This window comes from Scyliorhinus canicula, chromosome 11 (assembly GCF_902713615.1).
Source record: "Scyliorhinus canicula chromosome 11, sScyCan1.1, whole genome shotgun sequence".
Taxonomy (NCBI): domain Eukaryota; kingdom Metazoa; phylum Chordata; class Chondrichthyes; order Carcharhiniformes; family Scyliorhinidae; genus Scyliorhinus; species Scyliorhinus canicula.
Genome location: NC_052156.1, coordinates 67,331,446 through 67,344,020, shown reverse-complemented (window position 1 = coordinate 67,344,020; position 12,575 = coordinate 67,331,446). Strand labels below are relative to the sequence as shown.

At 47.6% G+C, this 12,575-nt stretch overlaps 1 protein-coding gene across 11 annotated transcripts in view; it reads left to right on the top strand.

Annotated features, from left to right (window-relative positions):
- The window catches only part of chl1b (cell adhesion molecule L1-like b), a 1,165,941-nt gene that overhangs the window by 1,107,256 nt on the left and 46,110 nt on the right, over positions 1-12,575 (top strand). For 7 of the 11 annotated variants that reach the window (XM_038810694.1, XM_038810698.1, XM_038810699.1 and 4 more), the window contains 3 exons: positions 3,628-3,741; positions 4,123-4,284; positions 5,918-6,040. In XM_038810694.1, the coding sequence (XP_038666622.1) occupies positions 3,628-3,741; positions 4,123-4,284; positions 5,918-6,040 (399 nt within the window). The remainder of the gene's footprint in view (positions 1-3,627; positions 3,742-4,122; positions 4,285-5,917; positions 6,041-12,575) is intronic. The other 4 variants (XM_038810703.1, XM_038810700.1, XM_038810701.1 and 1 more) reach the window with 3 other exon arrangements.

The following is a 12,575-nucleotide window of genomic DNA, read 5'->3' as shown; positions in this document are numbered from 1 at the left end:
GCTACCTCCCCTTCCCCTTCCCCCCCATTTCCCACCCTCTCAGGGTCTGTGCTACATCAAACCATTTGAGGGGATTGGGAAGGGGGTTTGGGGTGAGGGAGGGGGTTTGCATGTAGGGGGAAGAAGGTTTTTTGGGAGGAGGGTTTTGGGAAGGAGGAGCATGGGAAACATGGGTGGCCCAGGGCACGTCGCGGTGCTGGGCAGGGGCGGTGCTAGGCTCATTCCCTTCGTGGAGGGAAGGGTGGGTGCCAACTCACCTGTGTAGCCTGGTGCAGGTCGTTGACCTTCTTGGGGCACTGGATACCAGTCGTCCTGGTGACGCTGCTTGAGCTGATGGCCGCTGGCAGCTCCTCCTTGGCTTAACCACTGGGACCCTCGGGGAGCAGGATATCCCTCCTAGCCTCAACTGCCTCTTGGAGCCACCCTAGGTCTGCATCCCTAAATCGTGGGGCCGGTCGTCTCGGCACCATGTTTGCAAGTTGTGTGGGGTTGGCTGTGCAGGAGCAGTTTATGTGCTGCTCCACCTGGTTAGCGGAGGGCCCGTTGAATTGGCTGTCGTACCTTGATTTGCGGCGTGAAGCCCCTGGGAACTCCTTAAGTGTATCAATTAATGTTGGATTGCGATAACGGCTTTGCCGGTCTGAGCGCTGGGAAGCTCGTGGCAGTTCCCACTCGCTGCCACACTTAGAAACCTTTTCATTGAATCGTGTGCCTCGTCCGTTTTTGAGTGAATCATGTCTATGACCTCTGTTCCCACTCCACAGTTGCTGCCTGACCTGCTGAGTATTTTCAGCTTCCCTGTTTTTATGACAAATGTAAGCAACAGGCTGAGCCAAAAAAAATGTCAATCATCCTATATATTTCAAATTGATCCCACAAAAATTTGTAACCTAACAGTGGTCCTTCCTTGAACACACGACAGAGCAAACCAACAATACTGTTGTTATTGTATCATAAATAGATAAAGGCGTGTTTTCCTATGCATGAGGATGTTTTTCTCTCCTAATGTACTGTGACAGAGGAAGAACTAACAGATCATGACAGTGCACATATGAAAAAGTGTTTCAGATTTTCTTTCTCTGTGCTTTGAAATCTCTCCATTTGTGGTGAAATCCAAGCATGTGAGAAAAATGCTTAGTGTGATTGTGTTAGCAGTTAATAGGGAAATGGCCGGAGCTTAACATTGCTATGATATAAGCTCTCAATTGGTGTCCTTACATACCAATGCTTGGCCTGCGGTGGCATTTTTTTCTGCAAGAAACACTTTGGAATCCTGGCATTAAATACTTCTTGCAACTGTGGAGAAGTAAACAGCGTGATAAAATGCCTTGGATGTAGCAATAAACCAAATTCACAAGTTGGAGAACAAAGTATGTGGGCACCAAAGTAAAAATTAAGCCCAATCTTTGTATGTGTAGGCACCAGAAAGCTCCAAGTCAAACAATTAATAGTTAATTCTGTTCTCAGTTAGGGTAACACGGTGGCGCAGAGGTAGCACTGCAGTCTCACGGCGCCGAGGTCCCAGGTACGATCCCTGCTCTGGGTCACTGTCCGTGTGGAGTTTGCACATTCTCCCCGTGTTTGCGTGGGTTTCGCCCCCACAACCCAAAGATGTGCAAGGTAGGTGGATTGAACACACTAAATTGCCCCTTAATTGGAAAAAAATAATTTGGGTCTCTAAATTTATATTTTAAAAAATGTTCTTGAAAGCACATTACAAAATTAACAGCATTTTATATGCTTATTTGTAATTTTACACAGTGGAAGTGTTACAATGTATTGTTCAAATCATGCCATTGTTCCTTTGTGTTCTTTCCCAGAACCCTTTCAGAGTTCTGTAAATTCTCACGTGTCTACTCCTGTGTTTTATTTTTCAGGATTTTCCTCCACTTTCTCTATTCCAACTTCTTCCCTTACCCTCGTTGTCAGTGATCCTCTGTCTTCTATAGGTATTTCATATTCAGTTGTATTATATCCTGCAATTCAACAACATGAATTCAAAGTGGCGTATCATAGGAAACCAAAGTTGTGAAGCTTTTATTCCTGTAGACAGCAGATTAGCATATTGAGATTTTTTAAGTTCTCCCTGCTGTGTCTACATCTGTTTCCACAATTGAGGTTTGCCATCAGGGACACAGTAAAGAAATACTACCTGCAATCATGTTGTGTGCCTTTGCAAACTAGGACACGCAAAATACACAATCGAATTACATATGAATGGACGTTCTTTTGGCCAAAATAAAACTATCTGATTCGAAACTGAACATTTGCCATTTTCAACATTTCTCAAATGTACTTGCTTTGTGTCATTTATCATGAAACCACATAAAGATTGTACCCATCTGACAAGGGATTGTATTCAATGAGCCATGCCAGTATTTTCAGTCTCCGAACGTGGTTTTTTGCACCAGTCAAAACAAACTATTTTATAGGCAGAAAAATGTCAAATAATCATACTGACTCTAAAAAAAATGAAGGATAAAGATGCTTGCACACGAGTACAATTTGCTCTGGGCAGTGATAGATTCTAACAGTGCATTGTGTATAACATCTTACCCTAACTGATTCACATTTAGCTAGAACCCACAAGTTAGAGATCTTTTATACCTTGGGAACAGTCTGAGTTGATTCCTTGTAGCCTGTGTGACAAGTATTAGTATACATAAGAGTATGAGATTGAAACAGAATGAACCATTCATCAACATTCTGCTCTTGAGTTTAATATTGAGCCATTTTAAGATGACCTTGAAGGCTGTGATACCAGAAAACAATATGCTTGGCTTTTTTTTGTCATGAGGAAATGTTGCTTCGACTAATCAACTGCTTAAATTGCAATTCTATCAGTTATCATTTTCTTGTGCTCTTGGAATTCTTGCTCTCTGCAGCATCTAACAGCAATTCTGCAAAGGCCTAAGTGAGAAGTTTGGTAATATTAAATATCATTCTACTAACAGTGTTGTAATACTGAAGGATCAAAACATTGTATGTTTAACAATTTTGCCTGTACAGATTCGGCTTCTTATTCAATTACTATCTCATTACCGTTGCCCAATTTGTCTTGATCTGTACCCCGGGGCTTAGCTAAATCTTTTCTTAACTGACAAACTAATAAGATTGAAGTGACAGTATTTCCTTTTGCAGAACCGCCTGTATTCTGCTGCCTTGCTGCAGATTGGAACATGATACAATTAGTTGCTCTGCAGCTTCAACATTGTAAAAGAAAATATTGAATTGGATCTTATATCAATTAGCTATTTACTAATATTCATTCCTCATTCTTCTTATCAGCCTCTCTGTAGGACAGAATTAAAAAATAATTTGCAAAGATGAAACATTTATCATTTTCAGCTCATCTTTATTTCTTTGTTCCACTCTGCAGTATGATGGGGTTTGAAATTAATAAACATGCTTTGACAAGCATGCACTTATTGCTGATTTGCAGACCAGAATTTAATCAATAGCCAACAGTAATCCTTGAATTTATTTAACTGGATCTTTAATTACAAACCCTGCAATGTGCATGCTGTTGGGAAAATTGTAATCTAACCCTCCTTTTTGCTTACCTATATCTGCAAATAACGATGCTGCATTAATGCGATATTGCTTGTCTTGTTACTTATTCAATAGTTCCAGTCTTGCTGAACATCAGTTCTTCTGTAAGTGCAACATATGCAAACATCAGCTGGATTCCAGGAATGGGACATGCAGCTTCTGAATTTTATGTTGCATACATGAATAACCGTAAGCTGTTCTCGCTCTCTAATTCTTGCAAAAATTCTAATGAAATCCCCAATGGGCCTGTTAACTTACCTATTCCACTAACCCCACTAACTATGATTAATGAAGCAGATCAATGCAGTTTATTCCTTTATAACTCACTCTCAAATTAGCACCAGCCAGAGGCAACTTTTGTTATAAACACCAAGTTATATTGTCACTGTATAATTTGTATTGTTATGCAGTTTCCAATTATCTATTTCCATTGACATTTTTAAGAAATAAAAAGTGTAGTGATAAATGTGGCATAACTTTTATTATTGACCCTAATTGTGCTTGAGTTGTTTCAGGATTAAAGTCTGAACCAATGTGTTGGAGTTAATTTTCTTAATGCAATTTCCATAGGTAAAGGTAAATGGAGGATTTCAGACGCAGTAAATGTTTCACAAAATTTCCACATCTTAGAAGGGCTAGAACCTGGAACTGAATATACAATCCGTCTTATGGCTAAGAACTGGTTTGATAACACTAGCATTTTTGAAGATGTTATAGAAACAAGGGGAAAAGGTGAGGCGTGGTCCCATTTAAAATCTAGTGAACACAGTTTTAATAGATTAAAAGTCAAAATACTGGAACAAAAAACAGTGGCGGAGCCAGTGGGAGGGGGTGGGTCATCAATCCCCCACCGTGCCCCCCCCAACCCCCAAATTATCTTGAGGTCATTCCTTTGGAGGACTTTCTCCATTTCGCTCAGAGGCATCTCTGTCTCCTGCTTTCAACCTTCAGGTTTGGCTAGCAAGTCAGTGCAGTTCCTGACCCAACCTTCCTACCAGGCTTAGGAAAGTTTCACAGTTACCTACTTGGATTCTTGTCCTCCAATTTGGCCAGATTTCAAGGTCAGTCACCCACACTACTCACCTCTCACCTCCTCTACCACTCCTGCCTACTCCCCCCCCCCCCCCCCCACCTACCCCCACCACCTACTAAAGTGGCTAAACCATGCTCCGCCACTGAAAAAAACATTGTTTGTATTCAAAAGTATTATTGATATGAAAAATTATTTTATGAAGATTATAAAAATAAAATGGTGTTTTGGAATAAATCCCAGAAAAACACATCCGGATGCTACAATCTACAGAAATTATTATATTGGGACAATGTGCACATAATGTTCAGTTCTTTGGGATTCTTTGTACAGTAGTGATTTGCTGCTATCCTGATGGTTCAATTTTTTTTCTTTCTTAATTTATCAGCATTGTTTGTGCATGGGCTACTGATGCTTTTGCTATTGCTTAACCGGTTCTTGTTATCATGCTTTATAATTCACTCATAACTGGTATATCAAGCCAAAATCATACTCAATGAGATTACAGTGAATGAATCAACCTAATCAGTATCCATGCACACACTGGTAATTTCAGGTTCTTTTTGAATTTCAAAGCTTTTCTCAATTCCCTGAATAATTTTATGTATTTGTTCAGCAGATGTCAAAAACAATTGGCTTAAATTTTAATCTAATACAGAAGAAATGGTTATTACACACAGTCTTACTCATAATTGTGTTTTCAGGATATAACTATGACAGCTGGCTTTGTCCAGTTCATCTGTAGCTTCATAGACGGCTAAAATTGAGTTGATGAGGCAGGGACACAGCCAAGAGTTGATTGGCATCATAACTGCTGATACAAAAACCTGAGAATTTCATGACATAGCACATTGGACAATAGTTAAAAATAGCATTAAAAATGACAACATGTCTTGGGTACTTTTCTATAACATAGACAAGATAAGTGCTCTGTTTTGGAAATCCAAAATTGTACTGGGCTTTTTTGGTACCTTTTAACTTGGTTCTTTCATGCTTCCATTGTGCCAAGTGACATCAAATGAGAAGCGTTCTTCCAAAGAAACCCTAGTTCAATGGTGTAACATCACACAACTAAAACAAATTAGGTTTTTTTTCTTGCTGTCATTTACCAGGTGAGACGTGCCTCGCAAAAGTTGTAAAATAAATAATCCATTTCTAATAAACCAGTTTAAATATCTAAAAATGTAGCACATCTTGATATTTAGATCAGGAGCATGAGTGTTGTATGATATATAAATTGTATAAAACCTTTCTAATGGTCAAAATGATGACTCAATTTTACTAATTGCTGCTCTTCTGAATTATTAATTGTGTGGCCTATAACACCTTATGCAGGAATCGACGGAGGAATATCTACGCAAGGATGGTTTATTGGCCTGATGTGTGCTGTCGCTCTCCTTACCTTGATTTTACTAATTGCTTGTTTCATAAAAAGAAACAAAGGAGGAAAATATTCTGGTATGTATTTATGTTAAATTTTAATATGAGAAAGTTTATGACCGCTGAATAGAAATGCATAGTGAAATAGATAATCTCAGCTGTGATTGGATAAATGAAATGAAATGAAAATCGCTTATTGTCACGAGTAGGCTTCAATGATGTTACTGTGAAAAGCCCCTAGTCGCCACAATCCGGCGTCTGTCTGGGAAGGCTCGTACGGGAATCGAACCGTGCTGCTGGCCTGCTTGGTCTGCTTTAAAAGCCAGCGATTTAGCAAGGACAATGAGAAAGAAAATCATTGTTCTTGATGGACACAGTGCAAATACAATTTTTTGTTTTATAATTTCCAGATAAATTAAGCCCATGATGGAATGTGGTATAATTATAATCTGTGTTAATGTGTGTATGTTTGTGTATTAACAATATATTTAAAATGTTTGCCTGTGCAAACTTCCTGTGTCAATGTTTCCAATATAAATTGCATTGTCCTCATTTGGATTGGAAACTAGGGGCAAGATCTCACAATCCCGTTCTCTGTGGGTGCAAATCCCGTTATCGCCATGAAATCTCGTGAGAGGGCCAAAACAGGATTTGCGCTGGCGAGATCTTGGTTTGAGATCTTCCCTGCACCCCAACGGTGACATGATCAGTTTCATGCCTGGAAGGGCAAGAACCTGGGGCTGGATTCTACGCCGGTGGGATGCTCCATTTAACTGACAGCTCGGGGGTTTCCCGATGGCGTGCGGCTGCCCCATATTGGGAAACCCCATTGACCAGGCGGCGAAACGGAGCATCCTGCCGGCGTGCTGAACCAGAAATCTGGCACGGCGGGACGGAGAATACAACCCCTGATTTCCATTAATTTTAACAAATTTAATTGTTCTGCCCACAATGGATCCTTCCAGGCCCCTTGCCCCACCCCATCCGGCGGAGCGACCGGCGGAGTGACATCATGCCGGTGCAAATCGTTATTGATTGGCTGTCAAAATAAAAACCAGTCGCGATGACAATGCCGGGGATGCAAAGGTGTCTGTAGGCCCCAGGGGCTGAGTGCCAAGGCTGGGTTTTGCACCCTAACACCAGCCATGTGGGCATTGAAGTGGGCACTGCCAGGTGGGTATTGCCAGCCTCCTCCATTGGCTCCCCCCACACCTTTATGAATGGTGGGGGAGACCTGCAATGGTAGTGGGGGGGAGTGCCCCTCAATTCATGTGTGGTGTGTGTGGGGGGGGGGGGGGGGGGGGTCACTCCAAAGCTTGTAATGGTGGTGAGTCTGTGGGGGAGTTGGGGAACTTATTTTTTTTAATGCAAATTGGTCGCCCTTCAAAGATGGCATCCCGATCTCTGTTGAGCTGGCCTTTCCAGCTCTATCAGGCTCTGCCCCAGAAGAGTAATGGCGTAAACCACAGTTTGAGATTTTCTGTGTGCTAAGTGCCAGATTAAGATTAAAGATTAAATCAATACAAATGTAGATTGTTCCAATGCCTGCACCCTCTTTTCTATTTTCACATGAAAACAAAACTTAGGACGTAGTCTATCATCCTTGTCGCGGATGATTCGGTGACGCAATAAGGCCGTTAAATCTTGTGAGAGGCCTCTAATCGAGATTTACAACGCTCGTTACATCTCTCAAGATCAAACGTGATCTCGCGAAGCATCGCAATCTGGACCTCGCCATCAATGGGCAGGATCCTGATTTGTACATCCAAGTGAGTCGTTAGGCACACTTGAATATGTTTACGTCGCAGTTACCCAAGGAACGGAATCGAACAGCTTTGCCTCGGAGACCCACCATCGCACCATTTAGAATTGGTTTCCACAAACGTGGACCAGGCATAACAGGGACTTGGAGTCCCCAAGGGGATCGAAGACATCCAAGGTGGTCACTCTGGGCAGGATTGTACTCCGGCAGTCCTGATGCCAACCAGGCACCCTGGAAGTGGTGAGGTGGCATTGCCAGGCTGGCATGGGAACTGCAAGGGTGCTAGGCTGGCAGTGCTAAGGTGCCCATGTACCAGGTTGCCCATGCCAGGGATGGGGGGGGGGGGGGGGGGTCTGGAAACCACGGTGCCCCAATTTCTTCTGCACTGATAAACTCAGGATGTGGCGATGCCGGCGTTGGACTGGGGTTAGCACAGTAAGAAGTAATTTCACCTGAGGAAGGAGCAGTGCTCCGAAAGCTAGTGTTTGAAACAAACGTGTTGGACTTTAACCTGGTATTGTAAGACTGCTTACTATAAAATCAGGAAATGAGCCTAAATGCACCCTCAGCGGGGCACTCCTCGCCAAGTCCCAAAAAGAAGCAGAGTCCCGTTTGATAGCTGGGTCATTCTTGATGCTGTAAGTGCTGGGAAACACCCTGCTGAACGCACCAAAACGGGACCCTTTTTTTTAACCGTTAAATTGCGCCAATGATCGAGATCCCAATGTAAAATATCACAGGAGATAGGCTAGTATTATTAAAAAGTCATGTGCATGCACTCCTACTTCCTTCTGTCTTGATTTTTTATGCATATGCTTTTTGCTAATTTTTTTTTCATTCATTCATGGGTTGTGAACGTCACTGGCAACATTTGATGCCCAGCCCAAATTGTGTTTGAGGAGATGGTGGTGAGCCACCATTTAACATTCAAACTGTCAATGTAAGCAATGTAACCATTCAGAATTGAAATCCTGCCTGTAAAAAGTCGCCTTTAATGCTGCAGACTCTATGTCCGGATTCTCCGATGCCGCGTCGGGTCGGAGAATCGCCGGGGGGGGCACAAATCCCGCCACGCCGCTCTGATGCCAGCACTGCGATACTCCGACCTGGGAAAAACCTCACCAACGGGGATCGCGCCGCACGGGTCGTGGAATTGCCAGAATTGGCGCGCGATGTGCTGGGCCCTGGGCCTGCTGCGAATTTCTGGTCCAATGCGAAGTTCCGCCGACATCACTGCAGGTCACGCCAGCGTAAATCAAACATCCTTTTTAACATTGTCAACCAGTCATGCTGGCTGACACCGACGGAGGAGGAGGTAGGGGTCGGCATGGGGGGGCCGCCACAGATGTCGAGACAGCATAGCCGTGGCTAGGGGGGTTACGGTTGTTTGGGGCGGAGGTCACCCAGGGCTGGGGATGAGGGGAGGTGTCGGGGTTAGTGTCGGGGGGGGGATGGGTGGGTGTGCCATGGGGGGGCTCTGGGGGGTGGTGGGGAGTGCCGGGGAGGGGGTAAGGAGGGTGGGTTGGTCGGGTGGGGAGTGCCGGGAAGGGGTTCTGGGGGGGGGGGGGGGGGGGGGTTGTGCCAGGGGAGTGCCGGGGTTGGGGCGGGGGGATTTGTGTGGCTAGGTGCCAGCTGGCAACAGTGGCGACCATGAATATTCAGGTGGTCTGTGACCACCGGATGAAGATCCTGCACGTTTGCTCCCGGTACCCGGGCAGAGTGCATGACTTATTCATATTGGCACAATCTTTCATCCCCGGCATCTTCGAGGAACACCCCCTAGTTGCGGGGCTGGTTGCTGGGCAACAGGGGATATCCGTTGCGGGCGTGGCTGATGATGCCTATACAGAAGCCACAGACTGACGTGGAGAACCGCTACGACGATGCCCATGCAGTGACCACGAGTGTGGTCGAGAGGTGCTTTGGGCTGCTGAAGATGTGCTTCAGGTGCCTTGACCACTCTGGAGGGGCCCTCCAGTACCGGTTGGAGTGGGTCAGCCGCATTGTTGTGGTCTGCTGCGTCCTGCACAATATAGCCCAGCAGAGGGACGATGTTCTGGAAGCAGAGGATGAGGAGGATAGGGAACACGACAAATGGCATGCCTCCCCATATGAGGAAGTGTGGAGCGGGGGGGGGGGGCTATGTACGAAACATACGGGCTGGACAGGGACAGGAGACTGCCCACTGATACCAGCTGGGCCAGCTGTCACGGGACGAGTTGATAGCCGCACGGTTTACAGACTGGGGTGGGGCGGGGGATTCGCTGAGCATGGGCACGGACAGCACAGTACAGCACCACCCCGTCACCCTCACCCCGCCCACGATCAAATACACTCACGCCACCCACCACCCGCATGCACACCACCCCTCACAATCGGGCAGCACGGTAGCATGGTGGTTAGCATAAATGCTTCACAGCTCCAGGGTCCCAGGTTCGGTTCCCGGCTGGGTCACTGTCTGTGCGGAGTCTGCACGTCCTCCCCGTGTGTGCGTGGGTTTCCTCCGGGTGCTCCGGTTTCCTCCCACAGTCCAAAGATGTGCTGGTTAGGTGGATTGGCCATGCTAAATTGCCCGTAGTGTCCTAAAAAGTAAGGTTAGGGAGGGGTTGTTGGGTTACGGGTATAGGGTGGATACGTGGGTTTGAGTAGGGTGATCATTGCTCGGCACAGCATCGAGGGCCGAAGGGCCTGTTCTGTGCTGTACTGTTCTATGTTCTATGTTCTATCCACCTGCGGCACAAAGGGCAGGGCTCACACGGTCGCCAGTGGAAGCGGGTCTATTGCATGGCATGGAAGGTAATGACACCCCGCTCTGCAATGAACTCCGGGCTGTACATCGTTAAACAATGTCTGACTCATGGCCACAGTAACACCCTCCACCTGGGTGGTTCCTGCATGTTGCCTGGACACTGCAGCACACGGATCCGTCGTCTGTCTGGGGTGGGGTGTGCGAGGGGGACCCGGGGGATGGGGGCGCATACCACACTCACTGAGCTCGACGTCCTGTCACCCCCCACACACACTGGCGCTCACTTCCCACCCCAGCCTCGCACGCATTGGACAGAGCACAGAGGCCCCTTCCGTATGTGTAAAAGTGAGTTTAATGACAGATAGTTCATACACGTGTCCCAGCCCCTGTAACTAGCCTGTCCTGTGTGTCGGTGTCATCTGTGTGGGCCCCCTGTGTTGTGGCGTTGTGAGTCGACTGGGACAGGGGGCTGTTGGTGTAACTGCCCTTCCCATTGCTGGATGAGTCCTTACGGCGTGGCCGCATTGGCACTGGATGGGGGCGGCGTGCGCCTGTTGGCCCGGGTCGATCCCTGGCTTGTGGTCGCCATGGCATGGCCTGGGGTGGTCTGCATCTGCAAGGATTTGTGGATCACCGTGTGGTCCTGCAATACACAGTACAGCATGCATGGTTAGATACACAGACGGGGCTGAGGGGCGGTGGAAGGAGGGGGTGATAGGAGGAGGGGGGAATGGGGGGAAAGGGGGTGGGAAGAGGGGGGGAAGGGGGATGGGAAGAAGGGGAAGGGGGAATGAGGGGAAGGGAGTGAGAGGAGCGGGGGAAGGGGGGAATGGCAAATGGGAGGAGGAGGGGATGGGAGGAGGAGGGGATGGGAGGAGGAGGGGATGGGAGGAGAAGGGGGATGGGAGGAGGAGGGGATGGAAGGGGGGGGGAAATGGGGGATGAGAAAAGGGGGGAAAGGGGGGATTGGAGGAGGGGGAAAGGGGCATGGGTGGAGGAGGGAGGGGGGAACGAGAGCTGGGGAGGGGGAAGGGAGGAGGGGGGGCAGGCCGGTGGGGTCTCACTTGGTGGCGTGCCCCCGTTCTCTGCATCTGCAACCTCCCGGTCCTCGGGTCCGCCTGCGAGGTCCAGTGCCCTCAGCTCATGAACGTTGAGGGGGCACAATTCAGGAGCACCTCGTCCGGTCCTTGCACGGTCCCGGTTGTTATGGGTGCGCTTCCCCTGTGGCGGCGGGGTGGGGGGAGGAGGGGGGCGGTGGAAGAGGAAAAGATAAATAGTGTTAGGCGGACTACTTGAAGCCCAGCGGTTGTTTGTATGTTTGCATAGGTTCAGGGGCCATCCTGCCAATGCAGCTTGCATGGGTGGTACAGCCATGAGGGTCTTAGCTGGGGCTGTAGCATCCATCAGACGGAGGGCGGTTGGGGGGTTGGTGGCATGGGCACAGTGGGGTGTACTCACCCTGGCTGCCCTGACCAGGTTATTGACCACCTTGTGGCACTGGCTGCCTGTCCTGGGTGTTATGCCCACGGCACTGACAGCGTCTCCCACCTCCGTCCACAGGCGCCGTGCGGTGTTGGCTGCGACCCTGTTGCTGTGTCCGGGGTACAGGGCCTCCCTCCTCTGCTCCACGGCGTCAAAAGAGCGCCTCGATATCCCGGTCCTGGAACCTCGGCGCTGCATGGCGGGCGTGCATCGTCCCATGTTGCCCTCGGTCTCTGCTGGTGCCATCCTTTTAACAGCGACGCGGCATCAATTATGCCGCGCGCGTCTGTGACGTCGTTTCGGGTCGCATCGCCGCGCTTCCCGTTATGCCCGTGCTAGCCCCTTCCATGGCGCAGAATATGCGCGCTTTTGCTGGCCTCAATGCCGGAGTCGCTTGCTCCGCTTTTGACGCCGGCGTCAGAACTTGGCCACAGGATCGCAGAATCCCGGCCTATAAGTGTTGCTGCGGAGTGAGTTTATGGCGAGTTTTTCCAAATTCAGTCAACACTTTATGGATAAATCCAAATACAGAGATCATCTTTAAGTTAAAACACTTAACTTGGATTTGCGAGCAAAACTAGTTCAGAAACATATTTTTATCAAGTTCCATTTCAGTCCTC